This window comes from Amblyomma mixtum, chromosome 7, assembly GCF_055824585.1.
Source record: "Amblyomma mixtum isolate Tamu chromosome 7, ASM5582458v1, whole genome shotgun sequence".
Classification (NCBI taxonomy): Eukaryota; Metazoa; Arthropoda; class Arachnida; order Ixodida; family Ixodidae; genus Amblyomma; species Amblyomma mixtum.
Window position 1 is genome coordinate 11,985,521 of NC_143018.1, and position 16,412 is coordinate 12,001,932.

The 16,412-nt window shown below is 46.6% G+C and overlaps 1 protein-coding gene across 3 annotated transcripts in view; it reads right to left on the reverse strand.

Annotated features, from left to right (window-relative positions):
• LOC149335022 (2-iminobutanoate/2-iminopropanoate deaminase-like) overlaps positions 1–16,198 on the reverse strand; it is a 20,499-nt gene extending 4,301 nt beyond the window's left edge. The window contains exons 1-6 of one of the 3 annotated variants that reach the window (XM_089551719.1): positions 16,071–16,198; positions 13,272–13,377; positions 4,061–4,115; positions 3,913–3,981; positions 2,682–2,768; positions 987–1,808 (exon numbers count right to left, since the gene is read on the reverse strand). In XM_089551719.1, the coding sequence (XP_089407845.1) occupies positions 1,585–1,808; positions 2,682–2,768; positions 3,913–3,981; positions 4,061–4,115; positions 13,272–13,377; positions 16,071–16,126 (597 nt within the window). In that variant the 5' untranslated portion in view covers positions 16,127–16,198 and the 3' untranslated portion in view covers positions 987–1,584. Of the gene's footprint in view, positions 1–986; positions 1,809–2,681; positions 2,769–3,912; positions 3,982–4,060; positions 4,116–13,271; positions 13,378–16,070 lie in introns of those variants that run through there. The other 2 variants (XM_089551720.1, XM_089551721.1) reach the window with 2 other exon arrangements.
• Positions 16,199–16,412: the final 214 nt, after the last annotated feature.

Genomic DNA, 16,412 nt, shown 5'->3' on the forward strand with positions numbered 1-16,412 from the left:
GGATTCTTTTCTTACCCATGTACCAGAGCTGTACGCAATTTTAGTGGAACAAAATGACGCCTCTGACCGAACAATGGCGCCCACGAACCTGAAGAGAGGAGCTGGCTCGGAGGTATCCTGGAGCCATGCCTTTGACGCTTCTCCAAACTCGCTAGCACACAACAATTTCGGCCATTCGTCTTCGTCGATAACAAGACGCCATTCCCAAGATTTTTTATTTCTAAGTTCTTCGTCGTCCTGTTTTCCAGGACTCAAAGTATTTCCTTCTTTCCTATCGTCGCCTGTCAAGTTGCACGCCGCCTCCTCTGTGCTTAGTGCAATTAATGACGAGTGAGCGGAATCGTGACCGGACGCTGCTAAAATAGCCCTTCTCAATCACGATTGATGGCCCTCGGCTTGTTGCGGAGAAGAGCTAAAGTCAACGATACAAAAACAGATTAACCAGGACTACTTGCGGTTAGCTACCAACACGGAATCAAGCCCGAACAAGGTGGAGGGACGTAGTAAGATAAGCAAAATGAAGGCTGTGAAAAGAGGTGTGCATAGATGATAGAAGTAGTCAGGGAGGAACGCAGGTAATGAATGCTAGTGCTCTAGAGTGTGCACTGCGCGGTCACAGGTGGTCGTTTTAGACACCCGAGCTCCTGGGTGTTGTTGTCGTCTGCATCAACGATTCTAGAGGCTCAGGTCGCGTAATAAAGAAGAGGAGACGGCGTTGCTGAAGCAGCTGGTTTTTTATTTCTTTCGCTGTGCTTATATCGGGCTTCTACACTTATTGATAATTGACCTAACAATTGCGGGAACTTGAAAGAGCGTAAATACGTGTAATATGCGACACCTAGAAAAACGTGAAAGAAACTTTCAGAATTATCGCCCTGCGTAGGAGCGGAAAAAATGCCGCCCATCCTTCCCACTCCCACCCTCCACCGTACCAGAGGGCATACTCCAAAGCCCTCCGACCAAAGACATGCATGGCACATTCTCATTGCACAGCAGTTGAGCGTGGTAATACTCTATATTTAAATCTGTCAAAAGTTGATCACGTGACAACGTTGAGGTGACGTACTTGAGGCTCCTACTGTGACAGACGTACCACTCTATCACTACTATCTCCAGTGATAGAGCGACTCGTCTCTTTCAGATGCCCAGGGTACCTAAAATACTTTCGCCTACAAGACTGCAATATTGGTGCACTGTTGCTTGGCGTTTCCTCAAAACTGGTCTTCATGCTGATAAGAAACTACGCGTCATCGTAACCAGTTTCGACATTTTGGAATAGTTTGTACATTATCGCCAGCCTATAACTACGCCCCCTGTAAGATAAGGGCACCTCCCATCCACCTCCAGCTAATTCTCTCCTGTTCCAGCTGCGGACACCTCATCCCAGCAAGCATCCATCAGCCTCCTTGAATTTATGCCGTCCCTGCGACACGCTTGCCTTCCTTTAGAATACATTACGTTAGACAGAGAATTCCTTTTATTCCAGAGCAGTTAATGGTGCGCCGCGGTGCGCGAGAGAGAAGATAAACAAAAGATAAAACAGAAGATAAGTTCATAGCATAAGATACTGCATAAGCTAATATATTAAATAAGATGTATAAGAGAAGTACAAGATAAAACACGCTTCCACCCTTTCCTTCGATTCAAAGTATGCAATAACTCAATAAATATTTCTGCAGAACAGTTCATAGTCAGAGTTTGCCATAATAAACGCTCGTCAGTCTGAGCTAAAGATGAGCACGAAGCGTTATAAAGCACGGTGTCCTCCTTGAGTCCACAGCAATGGCTTCGATTTCTACAAGGGAATCCTGCACGAGAAAAAGAAAGAAAAACTCAGGCATGAGCCGCATTTTGAACCGATTCCTTTCTCAACAGGTTATTTTCACGTATGCCATTGGTCGGATCAAATCCGCCACTGTTCGAGAGAAAAAGCTTTCTCTTTAGTTAGGGACAGATACTGAGTTTTTAACCAAGGCGTAAATCCTGCGTTGAAATTGCCGAGAACTGCATTTGAAAACGTCGGAATTCCTCTTTACTGATCTCCTTCGAGGGTAAAGGCAGGAAGATGGGATTTTCGGCAACACAAAACAAAGTGAACAAGGGTTGAGAAGCGGCCTCAGTTCAATGGCCAACGTTTCGTCAACAGGACTTGTGTTCGTCTGGGCCCAGGCGAGGACAGGTCCTCCTGTCGAAACGTTGGCCATTGAACTGAGGCTCTTCCTAAACCACAGTTCACTTCTTTTGCGTCATCTCCGTTTAAAGCCATTCAAAACGGCATGTAGAACGGACTAAAGCGTACTCTTGGCAATCCTCCGTGGATCGTTTAAATGTGTTAGCATGTGGTAGTATAATTAGGTTCGTTATATCGGAGGTGGACACACTAGCTCGTTATATCGAACGAAATATCCGAAGTCAACACACAAAAGTTCATTATATGAGAAGTGGCATACTTGGGTCATTATATCCGAGGTAACACACGAAAGGTCATTATCCGACGTTAACACAGGAAAGTTCTTTATATTCGAGGTGGCATACTAACGTTCGTTATATCCGAGGTGGCCACGTATGAAGGCGGTCGCCATCTCCGCTTGCACAGACCCTTCATACGTCTGTGCAACAACTTATCCAGAATCAGCTGCGCAACAACTTTATCCAGAATTGCAAAACTGTTGTGAACGTACCTCGTGCAGCCAGTCCACAGCTACAACCGTCCTTGCCGGCGGCTCTGAACTGAAAACTAAACAGTTCAGAGAGTAGCGCTGGAACGACTGGTAATAAATGTGGAGTCATTTTCATGGCAACGCGAAGCAACACGAGATCAGGACAAGGATGACACACGAAAGCGCTGACCAGCCATCCTGATAGCTTGTTCTATTCACATTGAAAGCACCAACGCTGTGTCAGCCAATGAGCTGGACAACGCTGATTAATCTCCCATTACGAGGTGGAAGCATACCCTTCCCCTTTTAGGGAGGTAGTGAGTGCGCTAGAGGACTATTTAATTCCGTTTTAGTATTATCCCTTTTCTAGGGCTATTCATGTTTACAGTGTACAGAGGTAGCATTCACAGAGGCTTTCGTTTCCGGTTGGGCCTCGAAACTCCAGAATGTTTTGCGGGCAGGAAATGAAGAACGGCGACCAAGATGCATTACAGCTGTCAAGTTTCGAAGATATGAGGACTAATTGAATTTGGTTCCATCGATAGGTCAGCGGGAGCTTTATAAGCCAGAAAGAGCCATGAAATTGTTTACTGGTGTCGCCATCGCCGGCCGCTTTCGCAAGCAAACAGTAGCGCCTTAAGACAACGTTTTGTCTGTGGATATTCAAGGTAATACAATGATCACAGAGTCCTTTTCGGTTTTGACATCACAAACTTGAATCGACTGGCGGGAAGAAAAATTGAATCCAATTTTCTTTGCAGTAAATGCGTCTGTTTCTGCAGGACAAACACCAACAAAGACAGGAAGAGCCACAGAATCAATTTTTATTACAAGTTAACAAAAGTTGGATTCAGTTGTTTTCAGAGCCCCTGTAATGTTAGTTTGATAAGTCAGCACCCGCAGCGAGTAAAATCTGGGTGGCCGTGAAATGTTAAAGTGGGCGCAAATTAATGTTTCATTTTACGTAACGCCACGTTTCCTTATTTACATTAAGAAATTTAATACACGAGACTAGATTGCATGGCTGGCTGCCGCGTTATGGAGTTTTATAAACTAGAAACGAATGGTACAAAGGAAGACGTTATCTTAAGGAAGGCCATAAATTGGATGGCTGGTTAATCTCAGCTGTTTAGCACACCGAAGGCATGGAACTAAAATGTGAAAGCTTTAGACTAAGCTTTATTATTTTTTAGACTGCTACGCGTTTTAAACAGTCGCAGAAAACCCTATCATTCCACTGCGTTCTCCTTACCTTTCTGGTATTCGGCGTTCATGGAGTCAAAGTCGCACTTATTCGTGATGTACACTGCGCACTTCACCACTGGAAAATGTATCGTCAAAACGAACGATTAGCAGGCACACCGGCTCGCGCCCCATCGGGGCAAATTATGCCTTCTCACCATCTTTCACGGCCATTCGGCCGACTTCCAATATTGCCACCAAGTTCTGCAGTGCCTGGAACCGATAATATGCATACGCGATCAACAACTTGAGGAGTCTGTAAGCCCGACATTAATCAAACGGTGCGATTAGAAAATGTGCTCTAAACAGTTGCCGTATGAGGGAATATAAATGGAGTAAAAACTCCTCAAGCGCACTTCATTTTAGGAACAGGGTATGCTGCCCAAGTCCCGAGGTAGATTTAGATAACTTACACACGAAACGCTTACTGTTGACAACGAAGGCATATTCCTTCCTCAAAGTATAATAACTTGATGCGGTTAGCAAGCAAAGACTTGTAAATGTGGCACCGAAGGTCTTGACGTTAGCAATTAGGAGATTGAAAACTCAGTTATGATCTTGGCAACCGCAGTAACTTCGCATGTTTGCTGGAGGAAATGTTCTTTCGTTGTCGACCGTAAGCCTTCCGAATATCTAGCGATGCCAGTTTACCCCAGCGCAGGGGCATGCCCAAAATTTTTTAGGGAGAACGCTAGAGAACCGTTTCCTCCTTTTTACTCCCTTATAGGGTAATTCGTGTTTACAGTGAACAGAGCGTTTCCTTTTCGGTTGGACCCCGAATCTCCAGGATGTTCTACAGGTAGAAAAAGTTCAATTCGACAAAATAAAGAATGGCATGCAATTGAAAGTCAAAAGGACGGTAGAAAACGTTGATGTTTCGGCTTCCTCATAAGCTAAGAATACTGAAACATGGTTTCTTAAAAGAATGGTTGGCCCTATGCGATATGGTTTGGTTTATTGGGGTTTAACGTCCTAAAGTGGCTCAGGCTATGAGGGACGCCGTAGTGAAGGGCTCCGGAAATTTCGACCACCTGGGGTTCTTTAACGTGCACTGACATCGCACAGTACACGGGCCTCTAGAATTTCGCCTCCACCGAAATTGAACCGCCGCGGCCGGGGTCGAACCCGCGTCTTTCAGGTCAGCAGCCGAGCGCCGTAACCACTGAGCATACCTCGGCACCATGAGAGGTGGCTCACTCACACTCACACTCATGACCACTCGCACTCACTACTACTCACACACACTCACACTCATGTCCATTCACACTCACAACCACTCACTCACACTCGCACTCATGACCACTCACACTCACAACCACTCACTCGCACTCACATTCATGACCACTCGCACTCCCAACCACTCACTCGCACTCACACTCATCATCACTCTCACTCACAGCCCCTCACTCACACTCATGACCACTCGCACTCACAACCACTCACACGCACTCACAGTCATGTCCACTCACACTCATGACAACTCAAACTCACAACCACTCACTCACACTCACAACCACTCAGTGAGTGGTTGTGAGTGTGAGCCCATTACAAGTATACAGAGCCAAATTTAGCCGAGTGTTATTGTCAGCTGGGCAACACTGGGCGCTCGCTACGAAACGGACGCAACTGCATTGGCATCGACACTTGGGTTCGCTCTTGGGGGACGGAAAAAAATTACCGAATGCACTGTAAATTCTAGTGTGCTTGGCGAAAGCCTTGCGGTCAACCCACAGCCGCTTTCCCGAACCGCTTGGCGCGTGGCGGGCTTCCTGCGTGTGCGGTTTTTGTCTTTGGTGACTGCGGTATCTATTTTGATTGCATTGTTTTAGAGCGAGCTCTTTGGCGCCTGTTTCGCGGCGTCGCCGTCGCTGGTGTTCATTGTGTTCATTGACACTGACATTTTACACTCTGATCATTTTAAGGAAAGGAAGCGTTGCAGTGTTTTAGAGCAAGTGTTTTAGAGCGTTGTAGTGTTTGTAGAGCGTTGTAGCGTTGTAGAGCGCCTTTTGGCGCTCGTTGACATTTTACACTCGGATCATTTTAAGGAAAGGAAGCGTTGCAGTGTTTTAGTGGGAGCTCTTTGGCAGAAACGTTGCCCTTGTCATTGTCTGTTTGTGTTGACTTTGTTCATTGCCCTTGCCATTGTCTGTTTGTGTTCACTTTGTTCATTGGCGTTGGCGTTGATGTTTTACACTCTGTTGATGTTTTACACTCCGATCATTTTAAGGAAAGGAAGCGCTCATAACTGGCTCCCTGGGTCAGTGCACGCCTGAATCCCACTTTTGGGTTGTTTCGGCTGCTAGCAACCATGGCTGTACAGGAAGGGAGGCAGTGGGAGTGAAAGAAAAAAGACAGAGAGAGGGGCCATAGGGAAGAAAATGAAAATTCTATTTGAGGCAAGGAAATTCCGCAGTAAGCAGTAACTGTCTTGATTCTTCCGTTTGCAGAGGAAGTGGGAGTGAAAGAAGGAACATAAAGAATACTGTAGTGAAGAAAATGAATTTGAGGAAAGAAATTACTGAGGAGGTTGTGCCAAAATGAATTTGAGGAAAGGAAATTGTTAGAGGAGGTGGTTGTGCTGTGGCGCTAGCCTGGAGGAGAGGCCACAGTTAGCACGATTCCAGCGCAAGCACAGACACTGTGAGCATGAGCCATTAAAGGCTTTCACTCTGGAGATAAACAGCACTTAAAACGGCGTCCTTGCCATAGGCCTGGCTTACTAGCCCCAAACCGAATCTTTTTTTTATGATTCCGGACACCTTGACCTGCAAAGCAACCGCCAGCGCGGGCAGGGTAAACGGCGGGTAAACGGCGCGCGAATATAGTTTTATTTACCTGAGCGAATTTCACAAACGAATTACGAGCTTCTTGCACGTGGTGCTGCCAGGGAATGGACACCTGACTTACTACCCATCGTGCGAGGTACTGTCGTGCTCTTACCTCGCACGCAGTTGGCGTTGCCTTGGTCTGGCCAGTTATGGGGTTACATCTTCACAGCGGCGCGGCCGGCGTCCCCTCGCTACTCGCACCTTTCACAGCTGTACAGAGCAACGCGTTCTTCCACAGCCTGCCTTGGGTACACCCGCGTGTACGCTGGTGCATTTTTTTTCATATATGCTTGGGTGTTAAATTCTTGGTGCGCTTTTAAGTGAGGGCGCAAATTATGTGAGTACCTTCTTGTTGGTTTGGCTGCAACAATTTTCCGAATTTTAAAATCCACTGGTTGGCGGGTATTGATTCTTTTTTTTTCGGTCCTGACATAGTATATTCGAGATTCTGCAGCACTCTTTTGGCGGTTTTGACGAACTGTCGCCAATATGATGTTTTCTTTTTTTTTTCGGAACTGAAATTGATGACAGCTAATTTACTGCAACTACTGTTTGTAGCAGCTACCACATGTCTATTTTTTTATGAACTCTAGCAAATATCTTTAGCGCGATTACAGTCCTTTTAAAGAATTCTGGCCTGTAGGATTGATGATCAATATTTCTGCAGTTTTTGGGCGAGTTGCAAACAAAATTGCTCTCAGTCGCATTTAAATGTTGCCAGTCTGCTCCAAAAGTGCTCCCAAATAGCCTACAAATTGCTCCATATCTGCTCCAAAATGGGACTTTTGCTGCTCCAAAGCTGCTCCAAAATAAGACTTTTGCGGCTCCCGTGCCTGCTCCAAAAAGCTGGAGCCTGCTTCCACCCCTGACTCACTCGCACTCATGACCACTCGCACTCACAACCACTCACTCACGCTCATTTCCACTCACACTAATACTCATGTCCGCTCACTCGCATTCATGTTCAGTGTATTATTCCCTTGTTTGCTGACAACGGAGGGGATGAGAGATTTACTGTCGCGGCGACTGCCCTCGTAGCTCCCCTAACATTAGCCTGAGTCGCAAAGATGTGGTGGTGAGCTGCCCAGGCTTTGTCGGGCTATTTGACCAATAAATTTCGATGCTCGAAGAAAGTGGTCACTCATCACGCATATTCCATGCACCGAATGCTACGCACCTGTGCTCCTGCGCTTGCTGCTGAGACGATGAGTGCCTGTATAGCGTCAGCAGCTGAGATGCTTAGACAAGTTTTTGAACAGTGTCCATAGGCGTGCGCAGGGTTCTCCATGAGAATGAGCCAAGTTTTAGTGCAGTGCCCCCCCTCCCCTCCCCTCCCCCCACCTCAACCACCTCTCACCTAGGCCCCTGCCGCCATAACGGAGAGCAAATATGAGGAATGATTATAAAACGTTTATTTCCATGTGATGGAATTGCTAAATATACAGGATATTATAGAGGTGTAGTTTTTATTTTAATCTGTAACATCGGCAGAGGAATATAGGGTATAGAGAGGATAAGCGGCTGATTTTTTTGACGCTCAAAATGTGAACAAGTGAGGGGAAAGATTCAGAGTATTGCCAGCGTCTCCACAAGAGGTCTTGTCTCACGAAGACAGTCCTCTTGTTGAAACGTTTGCAAACACTCTGAGGCTTTCTCTCCCTTGTTCACCACGTGAGTACCGGCAGAGGAAGGCAGTCATTGCGTCGCTGAAGCATTGATGTAGCATCGCGCTTCCGGAGTAATTTCCGTTCTCTCTAGACCACGGAAACTATGACAGATTTGTTTTTTGGTTACTGTCACAGCAAAAAAGAAACTGAAAAGATTACCTCCAAAATGACCTGGCAAGTAAACAGTTCTTGGAACGCAACATCAGAGGTCTTTGGCCGTTAAAAGACCTGCTTGGCGGTAGCACTGCACTGTAAACAATGACCGAACAGGTCCGACAGATTAACTTGGGCAGACTTGGCGATTCGGGTGGAAGGGGGGGGGGGGGGGGGGCGCACCTCCTTCCCTTGTGCGTGTGCCTATGATGGTGTGCAAGTAATAATAATGAGTTTGCCTTGACAATATTCTTGGATGGTGTCTAATTACCAAGATTTGATCTTCCTTGACAATGACGTGTCCGTGACTCTGCATTAACTCATTAGAGTGAAGTGACGATTATGAATACTTTCCGCGGCATGGAAAATGGAGCGTGTTTTTCAAACGATCGAGTGTTTTCCTCATGGAAAGAGAAATGGCTGGAATGGGTCGCAAGTAGAGGATTTCCCCGCGTAGTAACAATGCTAGGGTAGGGGAGGTTGCCATTATCAATCCATTGACAAAACCTACTAAGCTTACTATGTGTGACCGATCTGTGTACATGTCTGCAGGGCAGTACGTTTTCTGATTGCCCACAATCCCTGTCTGAATGAAGTTTTACAAACCAACGCGGTGTTTTTGAGGCCAGTGCATGCGGAGACCACGTGCGCATCCGCGTGGTAATAGGGGGTGCTTACTTTGCACCCGACTATTCTCCAACGTCGTTCTGGGAAGAATGCATATGCAGCTAACTTGTGAGCCAATTTGAGCCAATCTGAAATATGACTTTACTGGGAAAAAAGCGCTATCCAGAAGTTCTTGGTGGAAATCATAGTATCTGGTTCAAATGATACCTCATGCTGTCCAGATATCAGTTAGGGTAAGATTGCTGAAATCGGTGCGTGCCAACAGAAGTTAATCCCCTTGCTGTACACGAAAAATAAACAAAATCGCATTTCACGAGCTCATTTCGGTTTCACTCGCCAAATGCCGAAGATTAGGCGGCACAAATGAGAATCAAGCCTCGCATACATGCAGCGGAAGCTTGTATGCAGTCGTTGACTTGCCCAAATCAGAACCACGCCTCGCATACATAGAGCGGAAGTTTGTATGCAGTTGTTGACTTGCCAGGGCAGCCCCCACCCGCTCATATTGCCAACGGCGTAGTTCTGCTTACATGACGCTGACAGGAGCCTATTCATGACCAAAGAAAAAACTTTTTTTGGACTCCGGGCAGAGCGTGGGGGAGCTTAATTTAAAACTCTTTCCTGTTCTGCGAGCACAGTCCAGAGTCGAATATGTCGGCACCCTTCGACCTGTTTGTGAAAAGTTCCTGGCCCCCCTTCCGCCCGCCGCCCCCAGTTTTCTGTTCTCTACTGGCCACATTTTTGGCTGTGGCGTCGTATGTTTTTTTCTTCAGTGCTTTAGCAGCACTCGCTTGCACGATACTTTTAAGCGAAACGAAAACTGTCGCCCTAGCTTGATTCTTATTAACTTTCAGTCGCGTGTACTGCTTTTCTTTTGTAGTTTTTTTTCTCGAGTGAAACGATGACAATACTCATACACATTTTATTTTATATCCCTTTCCCGAGTACATAAAAATTAATTTCGAACTGTACGTCCAACCAATCAAAAAAGGTCCGGCAATTTGGATGCCGCCTCATATCCACTGCCGAAAATCGCCCTCAACGTTTAATCACAGTTCAGTTTCCCTCTCAATCTTGTAAAGGTAAATTACGTTCAGGATGATTATTGAAGGGTGCTTGACGTCTTGCAGATTCGATATTGCTCGATAACGTTGCCAGAGGACACTTCTGGAGAGGTTAACTTTTTATTACCAGTTAATAAAACAAAGAAAGATACAAGCAAGGGGAAAATTTCTTTACATTTGACTGACCAGTAGCTTTACGTGACGAAACCAGCCCTCGGTCCCACCCAAACACTTGATTTTAAACCCTATGACCCTGCCCTCGGTGGAGGCAGTAACCAATCAGGTAACTCCGCAAACATCAACCCAATAAATCATTGGGGAAAGGAAAACTTCAGCAATCAACAACTGGGAAAGGACAACACAACAAATCAGTTATTTTGGAAAGAAGATAACTCACCTCCACAAACACGGCACAAATATGTATATTTTCCACCATCAAGATTTCGGAGGTTTCTCCCTTCCTTCCGGGAGCTTCGCAAACATTCTCGATTTACCACGGTGCAGGTTGTTTCAACCTCTGGTAAACTCAGGTTCGGGGAAAGTCACCTGAAGGCCCATCTGTTCACTACTCTCACTTAAAACTGTCTTCATGCCTGTAGCTAGCGTGGCAATGTCCTGTTGACCGCGCCTCAGGCTGTCAACGCGTGCTGCCATAGACATGGGACAAAAGCCACACGACGAGGATCCGCCTTTCCGCAAGAACGTGAACAGTGGGATGCGACCTGACGTATATGTTCTGGAGGGTGTTTGATCTTTCCCTTATTCTCGGAATCCGTCGCTATCCGGCTCCCCTTATACCACTGGGCGGCCAGTGTGACTCACCCCCTTCCCTGCAGTTGTGCGGAGGGCAGAAAAAAAAACTCAATGTACATTCCTTTATCGCGAACCCGGACGCGGCAAACAATGCACAGGACCGCGAACTTCACTACCACCATCGGCACGAAACAATAATTTCTGGCGCAAATTAAAACATAAAATATTGCCGTGTTGGGTATCTCCTTGGGCGTCAAAGGCATTACCATGCCTGATGCTATGCATACAAAAAATAAATTATGAAAACCACATGCTTCATTTCCGACGCTGGGCTCTTTAAAGTACATGATAGGAACAAGAATCTTCTGGCGTTACCGAAAAGCGCACTTGGTTTTCGCGTCGTTTCGGGGCTTGAGCTGGGTTTGTGCAGTTCAAGACCTGGGATAAAGGAGGTCAGGTTACCGCGGGGGTCAGAGCCTACGAACAAATTACGGCCAGAGGAGAGCTCTGCAATGCGCACACCTGGGCAAAGAAAAAAAACCTAAGTCCACAGCAGCACCCGAGGTCCCAACTTACGGTAGTTATTGCCGAGCAGCGGACAGTCGTTGTTTCAGCAGTAAGCATTGTAACTCATATGTATACGAGATCGAGCCATACGGGGAGCGTGGCAAGAGACATATATCTATATTTTCAGGACTGGCAATGCGAAATTCGATAAAAGGTCTAAAAAAACTCGTTGCGGCTCACTGCATCCGCGAAGCGCCTGCGCCCGTGCCAACGGTGAACTACAAAAGCAACGATAGATTGTCGTTCCCGTGCCAGCGGAATCCTTTCCTTCCGTTGTCCAAAGCACCGGCATGATGCCTTGTGCTGCCTCGAGCGCCTTCAGTAGTGAATATTTGCTTCCCGCAGCTATCAACTACATGAAAATAGCTAAGCGGGTATCAGCGTCGCGAAACATAGGCGACCGACTTCGCTGTCCCTTCGCTGTCCCTTCCACCCACCACTCATTGCCACTCACAACCACTCACTGCCACTCACGCCCACTCACATCCACTCATCAATCATACCCACTCACCTCTACTCACGCTCACATCTACTCAATCTACTCACATCTACTCACATCTACATCCACTCACTCGCACTCACGCTCATGATTACCGACACTCATATCCACTCGCTCGCACTCACACTCACGTCCACTCGCACTCACGACCACTCACTCACACTCACACTCACAGACGTGAGTGTGAGTGTGAGTGAGGCGATATGAGTGCACTCATGAGTGAGTGTGCCGACCTATGCCACTGAGCCACCGCGGCGGGGCCATATGCGCTGTCCCTTCGCTGTCCCTTCCACCCACCACTCATTGCCACTCACAACCACTCACTGCCACTCACGCCCACTCACATCCACTCATCAATCATACCCACTCACCTCTACTCACGCTCACATCTACTCAATGGCATTCGCACTCATGTCCACTCACACTCACGTCCACTCACACTCACAACCACTCACTCACACTTATGACCATCCCCCTCATATCCACTCACTCGCACTCACGCTCACGTCCACTCGCGCTCACGACCACTCACTCGCACTCACACTCATGACCACCCACACTCACATCCACTCACTCGCACTCACGCTCATGATTACCGACACTCATATCCACTCGCTCGCACTCACACTCACGTCCACTCGCACTCACGACCACTCACTCACACTCACACTCACAGACGTGAGTGTGAGTGTGAGTGAGGCGATATGAGTGCACTCATGAGTGAGTGTGCCGACCTATGCCACTGAGCCACCGCGGCGGGGCCATATGCGATATAAGTTTGGACAACAACGGCGAAAATCTTAATACTCGCACACCATATGCGATATAAGGTGTGCGAATATGAAGATTTTCGCCATTGTTGTTCAAAGTTGGTGCAGTACATACGTGGCTTGAATGCGCACGTGATTTGAGTCGATGGCTCAGTAAGGTTTTTTTTTTTTCGAAAAACTGATACCGCAACTTCACATCGGGTCTTTTAAAAACGCAATACGAGAAAACACGCCTCAAGAAGTTTAGTCAAGATTTGCAACATTTTTGTTTAAATTCCGTGCTGTGGTTCGAATGCGCACGAGAAATTCAAAATGAATAAAGGGGTATCAAGTTTCTTTCTGCGAGGTCTGATACCGCGTCTTATTTTTGAGTCAGCACACAAACCCACAGATCAACTCTTCCAGCTTCCCTGGCTGACCTGATGGACACCGGGACCTCACCTGTCGGGTCTGCTCGGCGACTCCACTGGCCGTGACTTTGCCCGTCTGAGGATCGATGCCTCTCTGACCCGATACGTACATTGTGCTGCCGACACGTATGGCATGACTGCAAAGTAGCCAGGAAGATGACACTGTGAAGATAAGCGTGCACTTCTGTTGCGGGACATAGAAGGAACTTGGAAGTGAAAGATGTATGCATAATTCAGCAAGCGACCTTTGAGTTCTGTAGTCTCACCCTGTTCTGGTGTTTTCGTTTTGAAGTTTGTATACCATACTAGTGCCGCCCCTCCTGGTTCATGTACGGGGAACAAAGTATGAGAATTGAATTATTATTTAGTCCAGAACTAAATAAGCAATTCGTGTTAGGCAATTGGTGTTTTCTGTTTTATAACTGCTTTTGCTCTCGGCATCCAAAAACTATTCTCAACTTTCGTGAAGAAATGACCAGAAAATTCGAATTTCTGTGCAAAATGCTTGTTCCGTCTCATATTGCACACGTCTGTACTTTCCACAGTGATGTGGGACACTAATGTATCGATGCATCCACGACCTATGCGCGCTAGCACTATATCTGCTATTAACCAGAAAGATGGGAAATCACAAAATGTTTTCTTCAGCCAGCACTCCGATGCAAACAACATTTAGAATTTAACAATCCTGTCGAATACCCGCTGCAATTTTCTTACATAAGCAAAGACTCCAAAGCAGACCTTCGTAACTCCTCTGCAGGCCGAAAACACGATAGCTTCGCCTGGAGCGACGAACATAAAAAAAGGGGTGGGGGGGGGGGGGGGGGGGGAGCAAACGTCTACAGGAAGTATAAGGCCAGTGCAGTCCCTCCTCTGTTTGGAGCCGTTCCCTTCACTTCCTACCTTTGCCTCCCGACACGAATTTTAGTATACAGAGTCCTCACTCCAACTTCCCATACCTATGTATGTCATCTACTGCAAAACTTCTCAGGGCAGCATGCCTCAGAACCGCATGCACTGGCCAAAGCGCGGTGACGTGCACGTCTTGGAGGAGCTAAAGAAGGAGCGGCTGCGTTGATCGGACACTAAGGGAAGACGCACCCAATTTTTGTTCCGAGTAAAAATCGATTCTTTGGCTCTTTCTTGGTTTGTTCATATTTGCCCAGTGGCAAAAGACGAAGTTATTGGTGAGAAAGTTGCGTTAAACATTTTTCCACCAATGCATTCGAACTTTAGACGTCCGCATTGAAAAGGACTCCGCGATCACCGGTTGAGTGAATGCTTGGGTAGGCTAGCCCCCGGGATATGCCCACAAAAAAAAAAAAAAAATGCGACGCGCCGTAATTCATTTGCAAAATCGGTCAAGGTCGTTTTCAGTGAAAGCAGCATTTATTATTTTTTTCTTGCCAGAAAGCGATAACCACTCGATATATGCCAACTTCAATTTGCCCTCTTACATTCGGACAGCAATATGACACCAACGGTGGAATTCTTCTATGTCATATTCAGTCGCAAAGCCGGCAGAGGTAGCGGTCAGCGCAACGGTACATGTTTGGCTTAGGAGCTTTCGCAACGGATGACGCGTCAGGGAGTTCTACGTTTTCGTTGTCCCTTTTTTTTTATGTCAGCTTCAACTTTTATCACGTATCGTTTCCGTATAGTCTTTTTTTTTGCCTCCATTTATGCTGCGACCAGAAAAAGCAATGACTGGAAGCAAGTGGAAGGGAGACAGGAACAACAGAGCTCTTGCGTTGAGTTTTGTTTCCCATAGGGCATTGTGCTGCCTCTCAATGTCTTGTAGATTTTTTTTTTTGGCGGATCGTAAATGATGTAACAAGTTGCATTCTGCATTCATAAATTCATACGCGGGACTGCAGCATCAATGAATAAATTGAGACAGAATTAAGGAAATTCTGGCGGCACTTAGGCTCCGCCTTAAGGGTACGACGCGAAAGCGTCATTGGGTCTCTTCACGGACTGGAGTCCTCTTTGCGTATCAATTCGCAGACACGGACATTGTCGGACGAGGCATGCGTACAAGGCCTACCTTTAAGCAAGACGAACGAACGGGCCTCGACGCCTTAGCGGTATTGTGTGCCTAACTAGGCTTGATTCCCATTTAATTACCCCAATTTTACACTTGGTGCGTCATTTCCTTTCCTCAAAAACAAATTTAACCAATTGTCAATCAGTTTACATTCTTACATATCATTATAGCGTTTGAGTCATATTGTGATCTTCTAAACAATATTTATCTAATGTTTTAATCATTTTTCAATTCCCTAGCTCCAAGTGTGACGTCCAGACACTATCCTCTCCGACAATCCGGATTTCCTCGACACCCCAGCTCCAACTACACGCCTAGTTCTCCGCTGAACAAGACGATTAAAGCTGTTGCGTTAAAAATCAAGTAAAAGCAGTACATACAATATTAAAACATCACTTGCGTCAGAGAAACACCAAGAAAAGGTATCAAGAAAGGGGCTTTACGCCGAGAAAGCAGTCGCTGTTGTCCTTCGGAGCTGTGAGGATGAACCAGAAAACTTCGCACTACATACCGTATTTACACGGTTCTAACGCGCGCCTTTCTGTTTTTAATCAAGTAGGAGTTCAAATTTTCACGCGCATTAGGATGAGATTCAAAAACCTAAATGAAACTAGATACTTTTCCGACTCCTGGGCGCAGAATATAGCCGCGCGTTATACATTCGGGGGCGGGTTAGAACCATGTATATACGGTATTGCGCAGTATATTGCTCTTTGGCATTTGCGTTCCTCGTTGGGCGGGTCCGTAAATTAAACCTAAGCTTCGCGTACACAGCCACCTTACCTGAAGCGCTGGACGATCGGCAGGCGTGGGTTGTTGATGACTTCCCGTTCCGCCATTTTTGTGTGCCCAGCGTACGTTTGTACCACCGTTGCGTCAGGGTGCTAGAACGTGTTCTTTTTGTTATTTTTGGCGATGCCGACAGTTTTAAAAAAAGGGTAAAAAAAGGCACCTGTAGCAACGGCGTATGCAGCAGGTTGTGTTTACTCCGCGCATACTAAAGCATGACGCACGATATCGCAGTTTCCGTTTAAACGAGAGGCATGGCGCCCAGGTGCTGCACAACTGAAAAAGGGAGGACAAAAAGAAACTAGCAAAGAACAGACCGGACCTGACAGATGCGCA